This window comes from Chelonoidis abingdonii, chromosome 2 (genome assembly GCF_003597395.2).
Source record: "Chelonoidis abingdonii isolate Lonesome George chromosome 2, CheloAbing_2.0, whole genome shotgun sequence".
In the NCBI taxonomy this organism is placed as follows: domain Eukaryota; kingdom Metazoa; phylum Chordata; order Testudines; family Testudinidae; genus Chelonoidis; species Chelonoidis abingdonii.
Genome location: NC_133770.1, coordinates 303,543,003 through 303,569,509, shown reverse-complemented (window position 1 = coordinate 303,569,509; position 26,507 = coordinate 303,543,003). Strand labels below are relative to the sequence as shown.

Below are 26,507 nucleotides of genomic sequence, written 5' to 3'. Positions count from 1 at the left end.
GAAGTGCCTTACAAAATCTGAGAGCGACGAGGTGTGGAGCGTGCTTTCAGAAATCTTAAAAGAGCAACACGCCAATGCAGAAACTACAGAACCTGAACCATCAAAAAAGAAAATCAACCTGCTGCTGGTGGCATCTGACTCAGATTATGAAAATGAACATGTGTCTATCTGTACTGCTTTGGATTGTCATTGAGCAGAACCTGTCATCAGCATGGACACATCCCCTGGAGCGATGGTTGAAGCATGAAGGGACATATGAATCTTTAGCGCATCTCGTACTTAAATATCTTGCAACGCTGGCTACAACAGTGGCAGGAGAATGCCTATTCTCACTTTCAGGTCATATTGTAAACCAGAAGCGGGCAACATTATCTCCTACAAATGTAAAACAAACTTGTTTGTCTGAATGATTGGCTGAGCAAGAAGTAGGACTGAGTGGATTTGCAGGCTTTAAAATTTGACATTGTTTTATTTTTTAATAGGATTTTTTTTGTACATACTTTTTATGATAAAGAGATTGCACAACAATACTTGCATTAGGTGAATTGAAAAATACTATTGAGTTTTTTTACAGTGCATAATATAAAGTGAGCACTGTATACTTTATTTTGTGCTGTAATTGAAAGCAATATATTTGAAAGTGTAGAATGCATCCCAAATATTTAAATAAATTGTATTCTTTTATTGTTTAACAATGCAATTAATCACAATTTTTAATCACATTAATTGATTAATTTGTTAAATTGCTGAGCAGCCCTAATACACTTATGAATGGGATTATATGACATGGTTGCCTAATAGCAGGGGACTCAACTCAGTTACCCAGTCAGTCCCTTCTAGTACTGTGTTCTGTGTTCTGTTATTAAGTTCTAACAGTTCCCCAACCTAAAGTACTTTTTTTATTTGAATAATTTCTTGTCCGTTAAAATTTGTATCAGCTGCAAGTATTTTTTTCCTTGTGCTTTTATATATCTTCCTAGTTCCTCTGCTCTGTAGGATTGCTGCTTTACTCACCCTAAGTGACTACATGTGGTCCTTGGGGTGAATTTGTTAGTTTGTGTGCGTGTTTGCTTGCTGTGTGCCTGTTTGATGTTTATAGTGTAGTCTATTTGGGGAGCTGTGTGCTGAGCCTAGCGGCCTGCTATACAAGGCGGAGAGCTTTCTAACAAGGGTTTAGCCTGCCGTCCTTTGGTTTCCCTAATCCCTTTTAGGATCTCTTGCAAGATTGGGCTAACTCAGGGAAAACGGGTTTAAAAAACGAGCTTGTATGCAACCAGAGGAGCTAGCGAACAGGAGCAGAAACCAGAGTTTTGCAATGACTTTTAGAAAGGGAGCATGAAAGCCAGCTATCCCTCATAAACATAGCCCAATAACTACCCTTCCCCCTCCCCCATAAACAAACAAGTAAAAAAAGCTCAGGCAGAAGTCCAGCAGTACAGTGAGGACTATCCAGTTTATTGCACTGAATGTTGCATATCTGATTACTTGCCATGTGGGCAGGTTCCATCTGTGTGCATTTGGGGCAAGCAGTTCATGGCCCTCTCTGACTGAGTGTGGACTCTTGAGTGGGTGGATGGAGGAACTAAGGAAAGACAGAGAGGTACATAGGCTGGACTTTCTGGGACCCAGTAGAGTGGTCCCATCCCCAGCCTGACATCCTCTGTGCTATGGAGGAGGAGGAAAGTCTTAGGGAAGGAAAACATCAAGCTGGAGCAGAGGGAAACAAATCCTTAGTTGGGACAGTCCTTCCACATGATGTCATGGTATTCTCTCTGACTGAGGATACAACTCCATGGGAGGGAACCATTGTTATTAGAAGGAGCCGGATAATAGTAATGTGGGATTTGATTATTAGAAGTATAGATAGTTGGGTTAGTGATGACTGGAAGAACAGCAAGGTGAATTGCCAGCTGGCTGAGAAGGTTGTGGAACTATCATGATGTCTGGACAGACTTATGTACAAGGCAGGGAAGGAGCCAGTGGTCTTGGTACAAGTAGGTACCAATGACATAGGGAAAGGTAGGAGAGGGATCCTAGAAGCCAAATTTAGGCTGCTAGATAAGAAATTAAAATCCATGACCTACATGGTAGCATTCTCTAAAATGCTTTCACTTCCATGCACAGGGCAAGTTAAACAGGCAGAACTGCAGGGTGGTATTCAGAGGAGAGATTTAGGTTTATTTGGAACTGTGGAACCTTTTGGGAAAGGAGGCGTGTCATGGAGTCCCCGGGTGATGCTTTGGAACTGCTCCCCACAAAGCCAGTCAGGACTTTGGGGAGCCTTCTCTCCCTTGGAGCAGACTGTCGTCAGGGCAAGAAGCTCACACGGCTTCACCTCCTGGGTCTCTCCTTGGAGCATTCAGCATATGCCCCTCTGTGCGCTTCCCACAGCGTGTCTGCCCAGGCGAGGTTCTGGGGAAGCCAGGGCGTCCTGCACCCCCAACTTTGCAGTCAGAGGTGACCCTTAGCCAGTAAAACAGAGGTTTGTTAGATGACAGGAACATGATCTAAAACAGAGCTTGTAGGTACAGAGAACCGGACCCCTCAGAGGGGTCCATTCTGGTGTCCAGCAAGGCAGCCACCCATGTCCCCAGCCAGCTCCCAACTGAAACCCCTTCAGCCCCTCCTTTCTGGCCTTTGTCTCTTTCCCAGGCCAGGAGGTCACCTGATCTCTTTGTTCTTCCACACCTTTAGCATCCCCTTGCAGGGGGGAAGAGCCTGGGCCTGGGCCATTAGTTGCCACAGAAGACAGAGTGTTGGTCAGAACTGAGGCTCCTACACAGTATTTAGAGGAAACATTAAGAACAGCCCCACTTCATCACAAGGTTGTAGAGGAATTTTTAAACTAAGGGGTGGGGGAAAGCTGACAGGTGTGGAGAGCACATGATTTGGAGAGACACATCGCTTGGAGGATTTATTAAAAGAGAGGATAGAAGTTGATAAAGTACAGGTATGAAGTGTACAATATAATGGGGGCTAATTTAGCTACAACTAATCAGGAAAAAGATCTTAGAGTCATTGTGGATGGTTCCCTGAAGACGTCCATGCAGTGTGCAGCACCAATCAAAAAAGCAAACAGGATGTTGGAAATCATTCAAAATGGGATAGAGAATAAGAGGGCAAATATCTTATTGCCCTTATATAGATCCATGGTATACGCACATCTTGAATACTGCATACAAATGTGGTCTCCTCCTCTCAAAAAAGATATTACTAGCATTAGAAAAAGTTCAGAAAACGGCAACTAAAATGATTAGAGGTTTGGAATGGGTCCCATATGAGGAGAGATTAAAGAATCTAGGACTTTTCAGCTTGCAAAAGAGGAGACTAAGGCGGGATATGATAGAGCTATATAAAATGAGTGATGTGGAGGAAGTGAATAAGGAAAAGTTTATTTACTTGTTCCCATAATATAAGTAGTAGGGGCCACCAAATGAAATTAATGGGCAGCAGGTTTAAAACAAATAAAAGGAAGTTCTTCACACAGCGCACAGTCAACTTGTGGAACTCCTTACCTGAGGAGGTTGTGAGGCTAGGACTATAACCAGTGTTTAAAAAGAAGAACTGGCTAAAAATTCATGGAGGTAAGTCCATTAATGGCTAGTTAGCAGGATAGGGTGAAGAATGTTGTCCTAGCCTCTTGTTTGTCAGAGGGTGGCCTGTCGGATGGGCTGGAGAGATCACATTCGAATCATACCTGTTAGGTTCACTCCCCTGGGGCACCTGGCAATTGGCCCGCTAGCGAGTTTAGACAGGAACTGGGACTTAGGTGGACATTGGTCATGACCCAGAACTTGCCGTTTCTTATGTTCTTAAAGTGATAGGAATTAAATGGATCGGTTTTAATGGTGCGAGAGGTAAATAGTGGGGTCCCAAGAGGACTGTACTGGGATGAGATGCGTGTCAAGCATATTTGTAAATGATCTGGAAAAAAGGTAGTAACAGTGAGGGCTCCAAGTGTTGCAGATGATGTAAAATTATTCAAGATAGTTAAAATCCAAAGCTGATTGTGAAGAATTCAAAGGGATCTTCCTATACTAATTTGTGACTGGGCAACACAGGTGACAACAATGGAATTCAGTGTTGATAAATGCAAAGTAAATGCACATTGAAAAACATAAATCAGCTGTAGTATATGAAATGAGGGGAGTCTAAATTACCTGTTACCAAACTCAGAGTAAGAGATCTTTGGAAATTCATTACGGATACCTTCTCTGAAAAACATCTGTCAATATGCAGAGACAGCCAAAAAGGATGATTGCTGTAGGGACTAACAACAAGAAATTTTTGCTAATAGCAGGGGACTTCATCAGTTGGAAGTGACAAGGAGGAGAAATACTGCATCTATTGATTTGATCACAAGATGACTAAGAGCTGCAGTAGGGTGACCAGATGTCCTGATTTTATAGGGACAGTCCCGATTTTTGGGTCTTTTTCTTATATAGGTTCCTATTACCCCCTGTCCCCTGTCCTGATTTTTCACATTTGCTGTCTGGTCACCCTAGATGCCAATGTCATGTGGCTATGAAAAGGCTAATGCAGACCTAGAATGTATCAGGCAAGGTGTTTTGAGTAGAGACAGGGAAGTGTTAGTATTGTTATATAGGGCACTGGTAAGACCTTATCTGGAATACATTGTGCAATTCTGGTCTCCCATGTTTAAGAAAGATAAATTCAAACTGGAACAGATGCAGAGAAGGGCTAATAGGTGTTTCAGGCCCTCTTCCTGCTACACTAGGATGATAAGAGGAGTGGAAAAACCTGCCTTATGAGAGGAAACTCAAAGAGCTTGGCTTGTTTAACCTAACCAAAAGAAGGCTGAGGGGAGATATGATTGCTCTCTATAAATACATCAGAAGAATAAAGACCAGGGAGGGAGAGGAGTTATTTAAGTTAAGCACCAACATGGGCATAAGAATAAATGGATATAAACTGGGATCAACAAGTTTAGGCTTGAAATTAGATGAAAGTTTCTAGCCATCAGAGGAGTGAAGTTCTGGAACAGCCTTCCATGGAGAGCTATGGGAGCAAAAACCTAACTGGCTTCAAGACAGCTTGATAAGATTATGGAGGGGATGGTATGATGAGCCTGCCTACAATGGCATGTAGCTGATCCGTGACTGCTTGCAGCAAATATCTCTAACAGCCGGAGCCGTCTCCTGCACAAAACTCCCTCCCAGAGCCTACACCCCTCACCTGTACCCTAATGCTCTGCCGCAGGCTCAACCAATGCACACCCCACAGTTGAGAATGTTTTTACACTGATTTATGACAATCTCTGAAGGATTTTGGACCTATAAACCAAAAATGACACTAATAAAAGGTAAAATTCATGAAATGTCCAGTGGATTCTATGAGATTAGGTGCAGTGTGACCATATAACCCTGCACCGAAGCTCCCTCCCAGAGCTTGCACCCCTTACTCCTGCATCCCAACCCCCTGTTCTAGGCTCAGCCTGGAGCCCCCTCCCACTCATTAACCCCTTGGCCCTGGCCCCAGCCCAGAGCCTGCACCCCCTTCTGCACCCCAACCCCCTGCACCAGCCTGGTGAAAATGAGTGAGGGTGGGAAGAGCTAGCAACTGAGAGAGGGGGGAATGGAGTGAGCAGGGTGGGGCCTCGGGGAAGGGGCGGGGCCTCAGGGAAGGAGCAGGGTAGACCCTGGATTGATCTTAAATTCAAAAAGTGATCTTGTGCGTAAAAAGGTTAGAGACCATTGTCATAACAAAAGAACTAGCGGTCACCAAATAAAATTAATAGGCAGCAGGTTTTAAACAGACAAAAGAAGTATTTCTTCACACAACACACAGTGAACCTGTGGAACTCCTTGCCAGAGGATGTTGTGAAGGCCAAGACTATAACAGGGTTTAAAAAAGAACTAGTTTAGTTCATGGAGGATAGGTCCTAGATTGCTATTAACCAAGATGATCAGGGATGGAACCTCATGTTCTGGGTGTCCCTAAACCTCTGACTTCCAGAAGGGGGAACTGAATGACGAAATGGATCACTCAATAAATTGCCCGGTTCTGTGCAGTCCCTCTGAAGTATATGGCACCAGCCACTTTGGAAGACAAGCTACTAGGGAGGCCATCTTTATGTTCTTAATCGTGTTTATAGGTTTTAAATCTAACCAGCATCTTGTTCCTGCAGATGATTCTGGAAAGGAAGGCAAATAACCGTCAACAGAAACAAATCCAGAGAGAGAATCTTCAACCAGGTCCATCTCAGTTCAAACCATCTCTTCCAAACACCAGCTCTGTGCCTTTATCTACCATCAGGGATCAAAAAGAGCCAAGACCCACTCTTATGAAAAGCTCACATATGCCTGCAGGGCCTACAATACTTGGTGAAGTTTCCAGCCAGAGAGAGGGTTTAGCAGGAACTGTCTGCCAGAGACCTAAAATCAACACGCTTTACAACCCCATAACGCACACCACTGTTCAGAGTACGTACCAACCTCCTTAATTAGAATGTGTTGCACATAATAGCTAAGGACAGAGAGAGCAAAGTAGGTAGTGGATTAAGGACGGAGATAGAAACAAGTGAAATGGTGAGTGGTAAGGGGCAAGGGAAGTTGCAACCGTGCATAGAGAATATCAAGACAAATGAATTTCCAATCGTGTGTGTGTGTGTTAATTTTCCCTTCTGGGAATGATTTGTACTGACACTTGTGGAGAAATGCTGGGTGTTGAAATTCCAAACTCAAATATTTCGAACACCAAATACTCATTCAAGAATCACAGGCTTATCAGTAAAGACTCAGATGATAATTCTGTTGGCTGTTAAACAATTTCTTTCCTCCCCAAAGTCTTTTCTTTCTACTATTTCCATTCTCAAATCACATACCAGTAGAATAGCCTGGGACCTATATAAGATACTTCCTCTCTCCCTGTGACATACCGTCACAATTGCAGTGAAAGCCCCATCAGTATAAGAGAAGAAACAGCTGGGAGGGCATTCTTTTTAGGGTTCCTAGGTCTTTGGAACCCCTTCCTTTGGGCTGTAACAGCCCATATTTGTTAGCTTTCAGGGTATGATGCAAGGCTTGCCTTTCTACCATTGCTCATTAGGAGCTGGGTGTTGGGTAGACCTGGTAGTCGTGATAGAGGACTCTGGTGAGGATTGTGAACAGACCAATTAATTTTTGTTACTTGTGTTGTCGCTGGGTTATTTGATTTGATCTGGGATAACTAATAGGTCTGTTAATATATATTTTTAAAGACTGGCAAGGGCACCTGGAACATTGAATGGGCACTCTTTGATTATAGTTTAGTAAAAGGTTAGTTACTGATTTTTTATTAAGGATATACAGAATTTTTCAGTACAAATTATCTCTTTACAGAAGAATTAAAAGCGGGTGACAAATACAAAATAAAAGGGAATACAGCAGAGTTAATTGAAGGCATTTCAAGCTAATGTTATATACATATATAATAGATCTAAGCTATCACCACCAAACCAAAGCACAGTAATGATAGCCAGTGATTCTCGTAAGGCTGATTTGTCTGTTAGGGCTGGTCTACACTAATGTTGTAATTCTAAGCTCTTCTTTGAGTGCTTGCTCATATCCATTCCAGTTAGGTGTGCGCGCGCTGCGTGCACGTTCGTCGGAGAAACTTTTACCCTAGCAATACTCGGTGGGCCGGCAGGTCGCCCCCTGGAGTGGCGCCACTATGGTGCCTGATATATACCCCTGCAGACCCAACCGCTCCTCAATTCCTTCTTACCGCCCGTGTCGGTCGTTGGAACAGTGGAGCGCAGCTTAGCTGACCTCCGCTTCCCTAGCTACTCGTAGTTATTGTGTATTTAGATATATAGTTATAATCCTTTTATATATATATTTATCTATACTTATGCGTTTTTTCTTTGCTAGCATAGTTAGTTTAACCATAGTTAGCGGGGTTTCGGGAGTAGCCCCTCCCCGCAACCGGTGCCGGAGCCCATGCCCGGCTCACCGGTTCTTAGTCCGTGCTTGGCCGCCTCCGGCCGTTGCTGACAGGAGATCCACACGACTCCTGTTTACGGTGCCTTGGGGATCGTATTTCACAGCTAAGTGCCCCATTTGCAAGGCGTTTTAAGCCGAGAAAAAATTGAGCGGCACTTTCGTTTCCTCCACCTTCTGCACCGAGCGCTGGCTACTCGGCGGACAGAAGCGCCTCCTCGGCACCGGACCCCGCCGGCACCGGCCGTTACCGGCACCAATGTCGACTCGGCACCGCTCCCTCTCTCTGGGGTTGAGAAGCCACGACTCCTCCTGCCAGTGCCCGACAGCTCCCCGGCACGCACTGTGGTTGAGCTCCCTGCTCCTGCTGCTTCTGTGCCAACTGCACCGCAGCCGGAGAGCTCGTTTACGTCGTATCGCCAGGCACCAACACCTGCAGAGGCACTGAGGACGCCGGCACCGTTGATTCCGGTCCCGCGGGGCCGTCGAATCCAGTGCCTGCCTGCTCCCCGGCATGGGCCGTGGTTGAGCCTCCTGCTCTCCTGCTGCTTCCATGCCAACTGCACAGCAGCCAGAGAGCTCGCCTGAGTCGGATCGCCCGGCACCGACACCTGCCGCGGCACGACGACATCGGCACCGTCAATCCCAGTCCACAAGGGCCGTCGAATCCAGTGCCTGACTGCTCCCCGACGCACGCCGTGGTCGAGCTTCCTGCTCCTACTGCTCCCGTGCAAACTGCACCGCGGACAGAGAGCCTGTCTAAGCCGGATGCCCGGCACCGACACCTGCTGAGGCACTGGCGACGTCAGCACCGTCGATCCCGGTCCCACAAGGGCCGTCGAATCCGGTGCCTGACAGCTCCCTGGTACACACTGTGGTCGAGCTTACTGTTCCCGTCCACGCCGGAGACATTTCCAACAACGAGGGATCTCGTTGCCGTGACAGTGGATGCTGCCTGAACCCCCGGCACTGCCGCGTGCAGCTACTACAGTCTTTGGCAAGCCTCCTTGATACGACCATCCTCTGTCGGCGCAGCAGAGCGGCACCATTCATGATCACGGTCCCGCAGATGGTCCAAGTTCCGTCGGCACTCCTGCTTCCGACGCCACTTGCAGTCCCGACCTGCTCTCCTCGGCACCGGTCGCACTCGCTGCACAGGTCGGTGTCCCGTTCACCGACCCGATAATCCCGGCACCGTTCCGGCTCCCAGCACCGCTACAGCACTGTGACTCCTGTAGCTGCTCCCAACCTTGAGATCTCGGTCGACCTCCCAGCACTGCTCTGGTCGCAGGTCCGGATTTCGTTCCAGGTGCCAGTGCACCTTGCGGTACCGGTCCCAGGTGCCAAGTTTGGGCAAGGTCTGGTAGAGTCAGACTCTCTGCCCATGATCTTTCAGCACCTCCATGGCCATCCAGACACGCATCAGTGTCTTCCCACACGGACAGCTCTTATGCTCAGGACCGCGATTCTGGTGTGCCCACCAACAACCTGAGGGCCCATCAGGCTCTCCTATGGAGGCTAGCACTCAATGCGGACTCCAGCTGCAGGAGGAGTCCTGGAGGTAGGGGACCCGGTAGTGGACATTCTATTGCCGGTTGCCCCGCTAGAGGGGGCCCTACCCGTTTATTCGGACCGTCCAGGCGAATGCGATACTTTGTGGAGGGTACGACTACTGGTCTGTCCGTCCGTCCTCCCTGCGCACTAGTTATTCAGTTGGTCAAGAAAAAGGGAACGGGCATGGCCAACAGGCGCCAGCCCCGAAATCGAAGGGGGCTAGGCGAATGACCCTACTCAGCCGCAAGGTGTATTCCGCAAGGCTCTTATAGCCCTGCGTGGCAAATCAATAAGCCTTGCTTAGCCCTATAATCATAACACCTGGATAACGGGGGGATAATATTATGGAGCTTCTCCATCAAGACTCCGGCCAAGAGTTCACTGCCCTCTTGGAGAAAGGGAAAAAGGCGGCTAGAGCTTCTCTTCAGGCCTCGTTACCATGAGGAGCCCCATCTCATGGCTTCCGGTTTCAAAACCTCCGGCCTTTCACGACTTACTATTTGTTGGTAAAGGCCTCTTTGCGGTGAAATCAACCCCAGGCTACAAAGCCTGGAGGGCAACAAGGTCCTAATGAGCTCTCTCTCGGCATGCATACGCCGAGACGACCTAACGCAGGCCTTTCCGTCCCCAGCCACACCACCACACTCTGTGCCTAGCCACAGATCGGGCTTTGGCAGTCGGCGCGACTGAGGTGGTCGCAGACGACCGTCAGGACCCTAGAGGGCCAGATCGAGGCCCCTCACAATCACGATCGGGGACCAAAGACGAACTTTCAAAGGTGCACGCCCAAGGGCGGCGTACTGGTTACAAGCGGCTTACCACTCCTACTTCCTCTTGGCGTGGTCCCAGTTAACTTCAGTTCACGGTCCCCTGCACATGGTGGAGTTTGGGTGCCACCTCCAATTTGTTCCAACCCTGTCCCTCTTCAGGGACTCCTCTCGGGCGTAATTCCCTCTTACAAGAGGCGCAGACGCCGATGGACGAAGGGGGCAACTATTCCCTAATCCCCGACTCGTACGGAGGTCTCAGACCTATCCTACACCTACGAGGACTCAACCAGTTTGTTAAGGTTGAAGTTCCGCATGCATCCCTGGGAACCATTATCTTGTCCTTAGATCCTGGAGGCTGGTATGCCGCCTCAATATGAAAGACGCGTACTTTCACATTGCCATCTTCCCTCCGCACAGGAGATAGCTCCGCTTTCTAGCCAACCGTTGGTACTTCCAGTTTACAGTGCTGCTGTTTTGGCCTTGCTACAGCCCCACAGGCATTAACCGAGTATGTGGCCGTAGTCGCCACCGCCGACGTCGGATATGCGTTTCCGTATCTGGGCGATTGGCTTATCTGAGGAGACTCCAAGACACAAGTCACTCAGCGTGTGGGCATCGTCAAGGACCTATTCACACGTCTAGGCCTGATGGTCACTACAGAAACATCCACTCTGGTTCCCACTTGTCTCGGTCTCCCGGGTCCCACGGCTTCTTGCTAGTTTGTAACCAAACACACTAAGCTCTGCCTCTGTCATCTCCAAGTTTGCTCAAATCGGCGTACCGTCGGATAGGGGCCCAATGGTCACCATAGTCACCATTCCCTGAGCATCCTAGGCTCCCTAGAAGGTGGCTAACTCCCTCCCTGGTGTGGGCAGGGATGCCGCTCTATCCGCCCCAGCCCTCACTGTCCTGCACGATGGAGGCGTCATCTCTCAGCTCAGGTGCTCACCTCAGTAACCTTTGAGCTGAAGGGCTTTGGTCTTCTCAGTGGCTGGCGTTCCACATCAATGTTCAAAGATGAGAGCAGTCTGCCTGGCGTGCCAGGGTTCCAGCAGCAGCTGCGAGGCTGTAGCGTCTCAATGTTTACAGCCAGCACAAACGGCATGTACTACATAGACAACCTGGGAGGGACATGGTCCTCCTCCTTTTGTTAGGAGTCCATCCATCTCTGGGGGACTTTTGCATAGTCCACTCGATAAATCTGGTAGCATCCTTTCTCCTTGGCAATTCGACTCAGCAGGGTTTTCCTGTCTCATGAGTGGTCGCCCTGCCTGATGTGATGCATTTTGTGGCCAGAAGTGGGTTTTTTTTCCCCCACATATGGACCTGTTCGCTTACCGCGAGAACGGGAACTGTCCGAGGTCCTGCTCCTTCTAAGGTCTCTCCCGGGACCGATCTCGGACGCTGTCCTCATGCGTGGAAGGGCCAACGCCTTTATGCCTTCCGCCGTTCCCCCGGCTCACTGGGTCCTGCTCAAACTTCGCAGGAGCAGAGCGCACATCATCATGATCACTCCAGCGTGTTCCAGGCAGCACTAATACGCCACGTTGCTCGGCCTGTCAATAGCCTGCCCCAATTACCCTGCCAGTCCACCCAGACCTCGTACCTCAGGACCACGGCAGACTTCGCCGCCTGGACCTGCAGTTTCTTCACCTCACGGTGTGGCTCCTACGTGACTATCAGGGTGGCAGGATGCCTTCCACCTGGTCAACGTACCTGGCCAGGTGGAAGTGTCTCTCCTACAGGTGCGAAACGCTTAAATCTTACTCCTGCTGGGGGTCTCGATCCCCTCTATTTTGGACTACCCTCCAGCCTGCAACAGCAGGCCTAGCGGTGTTCGCCGAAGGTACACTTGGCAGCCATCTCTACCTTCCATCCAGGCTAAGGTGGTCGTTCTGTGTTCTCACACTCTATGGTTTCGGGGTTCCTCGAGGGCTTGGAGCGCATACACCCTTAGGTACGCCTGCCAGCCCCAACCTGGGACCTCAACCTGGTTTAACCAGACTTATGTCTCCTCCATTTGACCGTTAGCGACCTGCTCGCTGCTATAACCTGTCTTGGAAACAGCTTTCCTCGTAGCCATTACATCGGCCAGACGAGTCTTCGAGCTCAGGGCTCTTATGGTGGTTCCACCATACTTTATGTTTACAAAGACAAGGTGCAGTTACATCCACACCCGGCTTTCCTCCTAAGGTGGTTTTGGCCTTTCATGTTAACCACACTCAACGTGACGGGGACAACAATTGCACTCCCTGGACATCTGTAGAGCGCTCGCTTTTATGTTGAGCGGACAAAACCATTTTGTAACACGCCCCAACTCTCGGTCGCAGTAGCAGTCCGAAGGAAAGGCTTACCTGTTTCCTCTCAGTGGATCTCATCTTGGGTGATAACATGCACCCGTACTTGTTATGATTTTGGCTCACATTTCCCCAAACCATATCACCATGCGTCTCTACCAGGACTCAGGCTTCATCTGCCGCCTTGCTAACTCGTGTACCTACCCACGAGATCTATCGCGCAGCTCCATGGTCCTCGGTCCATACCCTTGCTTCGCATTATGCTCTGGTTCAACAGTCAAGAGATACTGCAGCCTTTGGCTCCGCAGTTTTACATTCTGCCATTTTCACTCCGACCCCACCGCCTACATAAGGCTTGGGAATCACCTAACTGGAATGGATATGAGCAAGCACTCGAAGAAAAGACGGTTATCACCTTTGTAACTGTTGTTCTTCGAGATGTGTTGCTCATATCCATTCCACACCCGCCCTCCTTCCCCACTGTCGGAGTAGCCGGCAAGAAGGAACTGAGGAGCGGTTGGGTCGGCAGGGGTATATATCAGGCACCATAGTGGCGCCACTCCAGGGGGCGACCTGCCAGCCCACCGAGTATTGCTAGGGTAAAAGTTTCTCCGACAAACGTGCATGCGGCGCGCGCACACCTAACTGGAATGGATATGAGCAACACATCTCAAAGAACAACAGTTACAAAGGTGAATAACCGTCTTTTATACTAGTTCAGTTACATAAGTTACGTAACTGAAGTCGATGCAACTTAGGTTGACTTACAGTAGTGTCTACACCCACTATGTTGATGAGAGACACTCTCCCATCGACATAGGTTCTGCCTGTCGGGGAGGTGGAGTACAGACAGACATTGATGGGAGAGTGCTTCACCAGATTCGCTAAATCGACACTGCTGCATTGATCACAGCAGTGCCAGTTTAGCCAGTAGTATAGACATGGCCTCAGACCCAACCTGCCAAAGGCTGTTACAGAAGAACAAACTATCTTCAGTCCAGCACAGAGGCCATATCTTATTAAAAACTTTAAAACAAAGAGAATCCCACCCTTCTTCACGGAGTGTCCCTGTGGGTGCTCCACTTTAGGTGAGTCTGCCCCCCAGCGCTTGTAGTTGGACATTTTTAGTAGCAGTGTCTGGTTGGGTTGCACATGCGCTGCCCCCATTTTGTGCTGCCTCTGGCAGTTAATAGCACTGTTCAACCAACCCCCCTCAGTTCCTTCTCTACCGCCCTCTCATTGAGATGAAGCACTTAGCAATGCCTCTGTTCTTTGTATTTCTCTAGTTTTAACTTTAGAATACTAGTTAGTTAACCAATAGTTTAGTTTACTTCCTCTTCCCTGTTTATTTTTTTCTTAATTTTTTTTCTTAGGAATTTAATTTTCAGTTATTAGAATACCCTCCCTCATAGGAGAAATTCTACTTTGAGGGACATGACTAGCTCTCTGGGTTTTAAATGTTGCCTCGCTTGCTGCTCCTCAATCCTGGTGTCTGACAGGCACTTACAAGATGTCCGCTGCCTTGGCGAGACACATATTCCTCAGAAGTGCTCCCACTGCCACAGTTTGAAAACCCATGCCAGGAAGGTGAGAAACATACAGATAAAACTTCTCATGATGGAGAAACCTTGTGCCCCATGTCTTATATAGGATCACAGACCCCTCCTGGACAATTGTCTCCCATGTCAGCATCTGACAGAGGTTTCCCTCCATCTTCTCAGGGGGAGGAGTCCTGTGCCAAAAAGGCAATAAAGAAGTGGTCTCTGACCTCCCCTCCTTGGAAATCCATCAAAAAGTGGCGTTCCCTGACTTGTCAGACCCTGTCAGTACCAACTGCACCAAGATCATCCAACTCTGAGGTAACAGGACCATATGGTACTGTATGTACCATGTAAGCCAAAGACTGTAAGTGGGCTGTCTTGGAAAGAGGCACTAAATGGAAACGTACAGTCCCTGCCTCAGTATCACCAGTGCCACTCAAACGTGTGGCATTGAGCTGCTTGGTAGTGCTACACTCTGTGGCACCAGCTTCTGCCTCTACAGCACATAGCATGTGACCCCCTGCACCAACAACTGCAGTAAAGGCATCAGTACTGCTGACAACACCTTCCTTGGTACCACAGCAATTTCTCCACCACAAGGATCTTCTGATTTCCTTGGCGCTGGAATTGCCACTCCTCACCTCAGCACACTCGGTGCTGAATCAACTTACCACACCAGCCAGATCAGCTCCTTCTTTATCCAGTGGCGAGGATGATGATGATGAAGGGGAAATCCACTCCTCCCATCACTTCTCACCTGTCCAGACCAGGTCCACCAGAGCACTATGGGTACCACACAAGACTCAAGGCTGGAATATACACCCATGCCATTTTCACTACAGTGGCCTTACTGGGACCCATGGACAGCATAGTGCCAACACTACCCTAAAGTTCCCAGTCCACTCAGGGGCAAGTTCAAGGCATTCTGCTTCACCCTCTGTACCTGGATCCACTGAACCTCCAGAAGACACAGTCAAGGAATTAGAAGGCACTTGGGATCAGGAAGTGGCACCAATTGCCAATTTTTCATCCTTTCCTCAGATGAAGCTATCATGCCCCCACCACCCTCATAGAGGATGACTTGAAATAATTCCAGAAAATGTTTAAGAGGATTACAGATTCCCAGGAGATACTGATGGAAGAAGTGGTGAAGTCCTAACATAAGTTGCTGGACATCCTTCAGACTTCAACTTCCTCCAAGATTGTCCTCCCAATAAATGAGGCTGTCATGAACCCAGTCAAGACCATCTGGCAAACCCCACCAGCAATTCCACACACCTGCAAAAGGAGCGGATAAAAAAATATTATGTCCCTTCCAACAGGATGGAATTCCTATTGTCACACCCCACATCAAACTCTGTAGTGGTAGAGGCCAAGAACAAGCGGGCCAGACAACACCATTCCAGATTCACCCCATATGACAGAGACTGGAAGAGGTTGGATCTTTTTGGGCACAAAGCCTACTCTTCAGCGATTCTACAGTTTAGGATCGCAAACTATGAAGCAGTAATAGCCAAATACAACCACTCAAATTACTCAAAGCTGTCTGACTTTTTTTGTCCTCAGGCATGTGTTCAATAAAGAATAATGTAAAGCTTTTATATCTGAGGGTCAGCTCCTAGCTCGCACAGCTTTACAAGCTTCACTGGACTGTGGAAACATGGTGGCACGTTTAATCACCATGGCCATAATGATACAACAAGCTTCCTGGTTCCAATTCTGTTTTTCCCAAAGAGGTACAATCAGCTGTCGAGGATCTCCCATTCAAAAGTCCTAAACTGTTTGCAGTCAAATCAGGTGAGTCCCTTCACACTTTGAAGGACTCTAGAGCAGCTCTGAGATCCTTGGACATATGCACATCTACACACACAAGAAAAAACAAGGGAAGTATTATTCAGTGCAGAGATTTAGATCTGTGCCTTATACACACTCTCAGAAGCAATATGACCCGCAAAGGCAGAGGCCTGCAAGACAGAGACCACTCCTTTCCAAGCCTTCAGCATTTCAACAACCTCCCTCAAGGGCCCAAGATGACTCCCACACTTACAAGTGCTGAAAGTATCCACAACCATCCATCCAGAGACCATCTGATCCCATTCCTCCCAGCATGGCAGACCATCATGTTAGACAATTGGGTATTAGAGATCGAGACTGGCTAGTCCATCCAATTTATCTCCATCCCCCCTACCCACACTCCCTCCCCTGTCCCTTTCAAGGGACCCTTCTCACAAACATCTTATACACTGAGGTGCAGTAGAACCAATATCAACAGAACACAGAGAGAAGGATTTCTACTCCCACTATTTTTTAACCAAGAAAAAAAGTGGAGGATGGAGGCTCATTCTTGACCTGAGAAGACTCAAAAAATTTGTGAGGACCCAACGATTCAGGATGGTCATGTTAGCAATGATAATTCCAGCACTAGAAAGAGGAGAGTGGTTCTCAGCTCTCAACCTCTAAGATGCATATTTCCACATCACGATACATCCCTCACATAGGAGGTTTCTTCTGAGAATAGCTCATTTCCAGTACAAAGTACTCCCTTTTTGATTATCCATTGCCCCACGATTATTCTCAAAAGCTGTGGCAGTGGTTCACCTCCACAGACAAGGGATCTCAATATTCCCCTATCTGGACAATTGCTTACTCAAAGCATCAACTGGAGAAGAGGCACTGGAAGCTATCCAAAAGCTAGCAGCTCTCTTTACATATCTAGGTCTGCAAATAAATGAACAAAAATCATCACACCCCTGGTGTTCATAGGGGCCTACCTCAAATCTCTGGAGGCTACAGCCTCACTGCCCCGACACAGTTTTATCACTCAATCTAATCACACAAAGCAAGCCAACCCACAGACATTAGCCAGGACCTGCTTCCAACTGTTAGGCCATATGTCAGCAATGACATTTATCATCAAATACATCAGACTGCACATGCGATGCCTGCAAGGCTGGCTCAGGACAGTATATATTCCACACAGACATAGCATAAACAAATGTCTTACAATGCCAGCCAAAGTAAAATACTCTCTTCATTAGGGAATTCAACCAAGCGACATTTGCACAGGAGTCCCCTTCATACAGACCCTTCCATCAATGATAATTACAACAGATGCTTCTCTGCTTGGTTGTGGGGCACACGTGCACAGCCACGTGATCCAAGGCCACTGATCCTCATCAGAATCAACACTACACATAAACCTGCTAGAGCTGCAGGCAGTCCACAGTGCATGTTCACACTTCCTACCTACAATCAGGGACAAGGCCATAAAGGTTCTGACAGACAACATCACTTGTATGTTTTATATAAACTGACAAGGAGAAGCACAGTCACACTCCCTCTGCACAAAAGCCAGGCTACTATTGACTTGGTGCTTCAGCCATGATATCAACATCTCAGCCTCCGACCTACCAGGATGCCAAAAGACCACTGCAGATGCCCTGAGCAGAAAATTCTCCTAGGACCGAGCGTGGGAAATTAACACCAAAGTATTACAGAGCATATTCAGACATTATAGGCCTATTTGCGACAACCTAAAATGCCAAGTGCCCACACTTCTGCTTAAGAGCTGCTTTCCTCCTCCAGTGGTATGTACCTCTAATGCCTTTCCCCCAACCACTCTTCTATCTAGAGTCATACACAAGATCAGGACCAACAACTCCAGAGTCATCTTGATAGCTCTTATGTGGCCCATACAAACATGGTTTCCTTACCACACGAAGATGGCTGTGTGCCCACCACGCACTCTTCTCCTTCTACCACATCTCCGTCTCAGGATGCAGGCTAGGTCCATCACTCAAACCTGGCAAGACTCCACCTGAAGGCATGGCTGCTCCATGATTACGAGACAATGAAATGATCTGTTCTGAGTAGGTAAGGGACGTTCTTTTAAACAGCAAAAGATCTACTACTCGACATACCTACTTGCGCAAATGGAAGAAGTTCCATACATGGTGCTAGAATAGACAAATTATGGTGACTTCCTCTTCTTTACCAATAGTACTGGACTATATCCTGGAACTTAAGAAATTGAGTCTCTCCATTAGCTTGATCAGAGTACATCTCGTGTCAATCACAGCATTTCACCACAAAGTGGATGAGTTCTCAATCTTTGCTCAACCAATCACTAAACACGTTCTCAAGGGTTTTTGTTCCTTTCTCTTCCCATCCCTTTGTTTCGTCACCCTTTGATCTTTCCTTCCCTGTAGGAGAGAAGGTATGAGATGCACCTGTTTCCCCTCCCTCCCCCACTTACTATCTTCTCTTCTGTTTCTCTATGAGGTTCTTTTTTGTTGTCCATTTCATCCTTTCTAACCTGGTTCTAACTTTACCATCTGTGTTTCATCCTTCATTTTTCTCACTCTAATTCTCCTTCCTTTCTCTGTATCATGTTGTGACTGGTGTCCTAGTGGGGAGCTAGCTATGGTCACTCATTTAGGATGCACTGCAAAAAATGGGGCAAACCCCCAAAAGCTGGTGAATATTCCAATACTTAGATTTACCAACCCAGCATAAAATAGCTTCTTTATTACCTTACTGGTTACTCAGAAATCCAAACAACACAGTTCCCTTAAAGTGATCCAGCCTCAGGCCTCCATCCAGGTACCGATGTCAAATATGATGAAAATTTCTGTAACTCTTATTTCATCATATAAAAGAAAAGGTTCTATCAATCCCAAGGGATTGGACACATTACCTCCCAGGTTATTGAATATTCTAGTTCTTACCCAAATATATGCTACAGCCAATTTTTATTAACTAAACTAAAATTTATTTAAAAACTCATACTTCCCCGATGAAGCCTAAGCAGATATGAGATGACAGAATCAGGACCCAGTGATCTTTTATACCATTTCATGTCTTTTGACAAGTTGGAGTTCAGAAGGTAGTTAGCATGACTTTGAAAGAGGTCCATCACCGGATACTTAGCTATAGAATTAACATAAGGCAATTTGCTTGTTCCACCACCATTCACAGATTATTTGCTATACATTTCAAAGAGACATGACTACAGAGATATCCCATGTTTACGATTCATTTAAATGATAAGATATTCTTTTGACCTCTGAATTATCAGAACACAGCAGAGACAGGGACTGTTGATTACATGACCCTATACATACGTATGTAAAAACATAAACATTATCTCCCCACATGTCTTTTGAGGGTTATTTATTTTGCAGAATGTTTAACCCCTTCTAGCCATGCGTCACACATGTTCTTTCTTCCTGCAGATAGCCTGGGTTCTGTTGTAATGGCCAGGAACCATTCAGCACCACTCCCTCAGCATCAGAGACCATCCTCCATCAATAGGAAACAGGGGAGACAGATCACATGGGTGAATATGAGCGCTCAACCACCTGCAATGAGCGTACAGAATCCCTATAATGTGAGTAGCATCACACAAGACCAGTCTCACTGTTCGCAGGGATCCAAGTTGCTGTGAGGGAAAATGAGTTTTTACTTGCCTTTCACTCTGGTGCAATTTCCAAGGGGAAGTTAGGTTGGACTGTGATTTGCTCAGTTAGAAGGGCTGAAAGCAATCAGTGGGCTTCTTGTGACTGAGGGTAAGTACAGCAATTCCATTGGACATATGGGGAGTCCGTGGGAACTATTTCTCAGGGTACGTCTACACTACCCACTGGATTGGCAGGTAGCGATCGATCTATCGGGGAATCGCAACAGACCTCCCAGGCACAGACAAAACCAAATCGATCCCCGATCGCTCTGCTGTTGACTGCTGAACTCCAGCTCAGCGAGAGGTGGAAGCAAAGTCGATGGGGGAGCCACGGCTATCGATCCCGTGCCGCGAGAACACGAAGTAAGTCTACGTCAATCTAAGATACGTCAACTTCAGCTATGCTGTTCTCGTAGCTGAAGTTGCATATCTTAGATTGATTCCCCCCCAGTGTAGACCAGGCCTCAGATGACAGTCTGCACAGTGTGGTGTGGCAAGGCACCTTCTCAGTCTCACCAGCCTCCGCTGCCTTTAGCTTTGGTGAGACAAGCTTGGGTAAAACAGTCCCTCTTGGTTGCACAGGGGAAGTCCATTCCTTCTCTCCACTAGTCTTTTGGGCTTGTTTTTCTCCTTTATGGGAGGGGATGCAGCCTCCCCTCCTGATGAGGCTCACTATCTCACTGCTCCTAACCTACTAGCAGCATAACTCCTTCTCTCTCTCTCCCCCTCTTCTCCCAACAGGGGAGGGTTTAAAAAGGTTTCAGGCAGCCCTTAGTTGGAATCAGCTGTTCCTAACTGACTGCAGGTAACTCCCTCTCAGCTGATCCTAATTGATTGTCTGGTAACCCCTTCACAGTTAATAGGGAGGAGGGCCTTTTAACCTTCTGGGACTGTTTTCTAACCCCTGCTTGCAGCTGTCTGTCCTGAGTTTATCACAGTGAGTAATAATCCCACTGTGCCCACACAGAAGATTGATGTTTCCTTTATCAGGTACATTGAAGAGAAGGCTGGCTATAGAGTTTTTGCTAGCATAAGTAAGAACTGGATGCCCCACAAAGGATTTTCCATCACTAAGATCCAGTGTTTTTACATCAGGTTTTGAAGCAGTGACTAATAGTGACTTAAACCATGGTGACATCTCCCTGGCCGCAGAGTCTGACTCTCCGCTCTTGCCACCCGACCTGGCCACACTCACTGACAGTGAGAATGACATACCACAGCAGGCAGTTTTCTCCACCTGACTCTCCGCCACCACTGGAGCCACACCTATTTCAAGGCATGATACCCCACAAGAACCAGCCTCAGTTTCCCTGTTTTATCCCCCCATGTACGAGGCCCCACATTTCATACCCTATCCAGTGGCCACAGTGGTACTCATGGTTTGCCTATGATGCCAATCATTCTCACGGACCCTCCACCAAACCGCAGACCCACTCTGCGCCCCTGTCTCCAGTTACATCTACATCCAGAGCTCCTGAGCCCCCTCTTGAAGAAGTGGGCTACGAACCTTTCTCTGAATCATCCAATCACAATTCTCTGTCAGCTGCAGATGAAGCTCTCATGCCACCCCATGACAGAACATGGATGATTTTAAGCAGTTCCAGGAACTTTTTAAGAGGGTGGCAATCTGCCAGGACATTCCGTTAGAGCAAGTGCAGGAGACACAACGCAGACTCCTGAAAATCCTCCAACCTTCTGTGCCATCAAAGATAGCACTACCTATAAACGAGGCCCTACTGGAACCCGCTGACACTATATGGCAGACCTCTGCCTCCATCCCACCAACATGTAAAAGGGCTGAATGTAAATACTATGTACCGGCTAAGGACGCAGACTTATTTTGTCACTCAGAGCCCAACTCTCTTGTGGTTGATGCAGCAACCCACAGAACAAAGCAACCACAATACTGGCCACACCACAAGATAAGGACCTCAAATTACTTGACCTCCTGGGCTGCAAAGTTTACACCTCCTCCACTCTGCAATTCAGAATTGCATATTACTGCGCCCTCCTCGCAAGCTACCGCTATGACAATTACAACAAGTTATTTGACTTTACTTCCCATATCCCAGAGGACAGAAGATCACATTTTAAATCAGTCATCGAAGGTCAGCTGGTGTCTAGGATGGCGCTACAAGCATCCCTGGACATGACCGACACAGCAGCCTGTACTACCTCAACTGCAGTAGTGATGTGCAGGTCTTCCTGACTGTCTTCATCTAGCATCCCTGAAGACCTGCAAACCAAAGTGGAGGACCTTCCCTTTGATAAAGATAAACTTTTTTCCAAAAAAAATGATGAAGTCCTTCACACCATGAAAGACCCCAGGGCCACTCTGCACACACTGGGATATACCCTTCCCTCCCCAGAAGGCAACGGTAGCAACCTTATCAGATGTCCCGTGCATAACAATATCACCGGCCCCAGTCGAGTTCATATGATAATGGGAGGACCCGCAACAGACCTCCCAGGCACAGACAAAACCAAGTGCAACTAACTACATCCCACACATCGGAAAACAAATAATTTTTAAGCCTTGGTCAGGGGTCTGCGCGACCATCCCTTGGCATCACCGCTTACTTGTCCATTTGGCCACTGCCTCCAGTTTTTTCACCATGTCTGGCAACTGGTAACAGGGACCACTGGATCCTGGAAATAGTACAATCGGGCTGCTCCATTCCTTTCATTTCATGGCCACCCACTCTTCCCCGTCCCTCTTCAGGAACCCCTCTCATGAGCAACTACTTCAAGCAGAGATGACTTATCTTCTACAGCTAGGTGGAGTGGAACCTGTACCGGCACAACATCAGGGAAAAGGGTTTTACTCTCACTATTTCCTGACCCAGAAGAAAGGCGGAAGATGGCGACCTATACTAAACCTACGAAGACTGAACAAATTTGTACGCATACAAAAATTCATGATGGTCACATTGGGCACAGTAATACCTGTGCTGGAACAAGGGAACTGGTTCTCAGCGTTCAACCTACAGGATGCCTATTTTCATATATCTATTCACCCAACACACAGACACTTTCTGGATTCACAGTAGGGCACAAGCACTTCCAGTACAGAGTGCTACCATTCAGACTCTCCACAGCACCGAGAGTGTTCTCCGGTGTGAGAGAGAGAGAGAGAGAGAGAGACTGTTGCAGTAGTGGTGGCCCACCTACGCAAACACAAAATTACACTTTAATTCTTTGAGTGATTGCTCATGTGTATTACACAGTAGGTGTGTGTGCTCGCCACGTGCACTGGTACCGGAAGTTTTTCCCTTAGCAGTACCCGTAGAGGGGGGAGCACTGCTGCGACCCCTGGAGTGGCGCCTCTATATCACGCTATAAGGGGAGCTGCGCACTCCCCCCACTCTCAGTTCCTTCTTGCCGCCAGTGAAGGTAGTTGGAACTTTGCGCTCCAGATTTTCTGTAGCTCTCCTATTAACCTTAGTAGTACTTGTCTTCTCCAGTAGTTGGATAACTTCTTTAATTAGTTGCCTGGTGTGAGGCATGCCCCGTACCGCAGGTTTCAAGTCATGCGACTCCTGTCGCAGTTCTATGCCAAGAATCGACCCGCACACTCAGTGTCTCTGCTGCTTGGGCGAGACTCACGTTACAGACCGCTCTAAAATCTGTAAATCGTTCAAGCCTTGAACTAAACGAGAGAGGGATATCCAGCTCCAGGCCTTACTAATGGAATCTGCGTTGGCCCCGGCACCAGCGCGCCATCTGGACACGGCACTGGCCATCGCGTCCTTGGTGCGGAGTGAGGCTCCCTCCACCAGCTGGCACTGCTCAGGAGAAGCAGGGAAAGGCTCATCAGCACTGACAAAAAGACAAAGGTGAGGCTGGACCCAAGTTGGGCAGCCCACGATACCCCTTGGGGCCCAGACCTCTAACTTGCGCTGAGCAGAGTAGCCTACAGGAGGACTTTAAGGCTCCTCAAGAGCTCCTCTAGTGGGTGGCCTCAAATCTCCAACTCCAGGCTGAGGAGATGGAGGAGCCATCGACACCCTTTTCAATGTGCTGTCCTCCTCGGCACTGGGCTGTGTGGCCCTACCTCTCCACCAAGAGGTAACTAACATATCAACTGCTCTGTGGCAAACCCCAGCTTCCCTGGCACCTATCTCCAAAAAAGCTGTGAGAAAGTACTTTGTCCTGGCTAAGGGACACGAGTATATGTACTCCCACCCAGCACCCAACTCCTTGGTGATGGAGTCAGTCAACCACTGGGAATACCATGGTCAGCCCGCACCCACCTCAAAAGACAAAGACGCCAGGAGACTGGATTCTTTTGGCAGGAAGTTTTATTATTTCACAAGCTTCCGGCTCAGGGGGCCAACCACCAAGCCCTGTTGTGCCGCTATGATTTTAACTTATGGGGGTCCCTACCAAAGTGCAAGCTTCTTCTCCTGGAGCGGGACAAGAAGGAATTCAAGGCTCTGGTTGAGGAAGGGGCAGCAGCAGTGAAAGCAACCCTCCAGGCCTCCTCGGATACAGCCGACACAGCAGCTCATCTGATGGCCTTGGCCATACCTATGCGTAGGGGATCCTGGCTTCTCCTGTCCAGTCTGTCTGCAGAGTCCCAGTCCTTGATGCAGGACCTTCCTTTCAACGGGAAAGCGCTGTTGCAGACCAAACCGACGTCCGCTTGCATGGGATGAAAGACTCTCTCTCTCTCACCACCCTGCAAACTCTGTCCCGCCAGCAAAGGACAAACCTAGGCTGCAGACCTCAGCACCTCCCGGTAGGGGCAGATATGAGTCCCCACCTAAGAGACTGAGGGAGCAGAGACGCAGGTCCCAACGTCAGTCCCGCTCCGTCCCGCGACCAGGCCCCTCTAAGGGCAAGAAGCAGGGGAAGAGGCGGTTTTGACTCTTTGTGGGGAGCCACCGGGTCTGTTGCTGCGGAAGCCCCCCAGTTAATAAAGTTTGTGTTCTGCAACCGTTTATCTGCATTCCGAGTGGAGTGGTCCCATATAACGTCAGATCAGTGGGTCATCAGCACTATTTCCAGGGGCTTCGTTGCAGTTCGCCTCACCCCCCATCCACCACTCCCCGCCCTGGGAGGACCTCGGGGAACTGGAACATACACCCCTTCTAAGCCAGGGGGTGGCGTGCCTCTGTGACCTGGGCGCGGTGGAGAGAGTACCGGTAGAATTCCAGGGCAAGGGGTTTTACTCCCGGTATTTCCTGATCCCAAAGGCAAAAGCTGGGCTCCAACCCGTCCTGGACCTGCAGAATCTCTACAGATTTATGGTCCAAGTTCCGCATGGTATCCTTGACCTCTGTCATTCCTTCCCTAGACCGAGGGGATTGGTTCGTGTCCCTGGACCTCTAGAATGCGTATTTCCACGCCCATATTTTCAAGGGTCACAGGTGCTTCCTCCACTTCCTAGTAGGGCGGGACCATTACCAGTTCGCGGTCCTCCCTTTTGGCCTTTCCATGGCCCCCAGGGTTTTTACCAAATGCGTGGCAGTGGTGGCATCCCACCTCCGGAGGAATGGGCTGCAAATTTTCCCTTACCTGGATGATTGGCTCCTCAAGGGCAGCTCCTGGTCCCAGGTACAGGCCCAGATACAATTCCGGCTGTCCACATGCGCAGTTCTGGGCCTAATGGTGAACGAGGCCAGGTCCACGTTAGTACCAGTCCAGCACATACACTTCATAGGGGCTCTGCTAGATGGACAACACGACCACAGTGTATTACATCAAAAGGCAGGGGGGCACGCATTCCTCGGCCCTGTGCCAGGTGACCCTGCCAGCAGGTAGAGGATCTTGGGGGACAACTACTGCACTGGTGGGGTGCAAAATAAACTTTATTAAGAAAATGCAAAAACAGGGAAAATTCAATAGTGAGGGGTATGGGGTTGTTAAGGTAGACAATTGGGGAGGGGGTTCTTTTAGTAAATAGTATAGGGGTTTTATGTGGGGTACAATACAGTGGGGTAAAATACAGTGGTAACCAATTGACACTGAAGTATAAATGTAACAGGTAGCTAACAATTTCTATGTTAAAGGGTGTGTCACAGCAGCATATAACCAACTAAAATTATGGGCAAATATGTTAAATAACCAACAACTCTAGGTGAAATGTGTCACAGCCGTGGTAAATGTAAAATGTGAGTGTGTTAGAGAGAAAAGGTAACCATGGGGTTTTACGTCTAGACTTCATAATACAATTGAGATTTGGCAGCAGTAGGAGCGGTGAACACGTGGGAAGGGATTAAAGAGAGAGAGAGAGAGAGAAGGCAGGGGTAAGAATGAGGTTGGGGGATGGGGGAAGAGGAGCACGTGAGCAGAGAGCAGAGGGAGATTTAAACTCAGGGAGACACAGAGGCAGACAGGCTGCAAGTGTAAACAGCGAGAGCAGAGGGAGATTTAAACTTAGGAGACAACGAGAGCAGACAGGCTGCAAGTTAACAGCAGAGAGACTGGGGAGCTCGGGGGAGGCACGGGCAAGCTCAGGTGGAGGGGTTAGGGCAGCGGGAAGAACAGACTTTAACCACAATAACAGAGCACAGCAAAAAATCCTATCTATGATCTAACTTAACCAAGACTACACAAATTAGCAAGTAACAGAACACAATGCAACAATTTTTTAAAACTAACTTACAGAGCACAATACAAACAATTCTCTAAACCTAACTTAACCACAGCTATGCAAAAATGAAATTACAACTTATCTAGACTAAGAACCTAATTCTAATAGGTGCACCTTAGACTATGCTGATTCTTTGATCGGGAGGGGGAGCAGTTCCAGAGGGCAGAGTGGTGTGTGCCCAGGGTACAGCCCCGGGTGGGGTTTAACTAGTGGTGGCTGCAGCAGTGGGGCGGCTGCAAGCTGGCAGCCCAGGATACAGTCCAGGAAGGCACACCTTAGCAGCGGCACAGGATTATTTTTTTAGCAGCAAAGGTGCTGCAGAGCAAGAAACAGATTATAGATACAGACC

The 26,507-nt window shown here is 48.2% G+C and overlaps 1 protein-coding gene across 1 annotated transcript in view; it reads left to right on the top strand.

The window, feature by feature from the left end:
- The window catches only part of MAPK15 (mitogen-activated protein kinase 15), a 73,082-nt gene that overhangs the window by 38,950 nt on the left and 7,625 nt on the right, over positions 1-26,507 (top strand). Inside the window, exons 11-12 of the mRNA XM_032787266.2 lie at positions 6,149-6,443; positions 19,337-19,491. Of these exons, the coding sequence (XP_032643157.1) occupies positions 6,149-6,443; positions 19,337-19,491 (450 nt within the window). The remainder of the gene's footprint in view (positions 1-6,148; positions 6,444-19,336; positions 19,492-26,507) is intronic.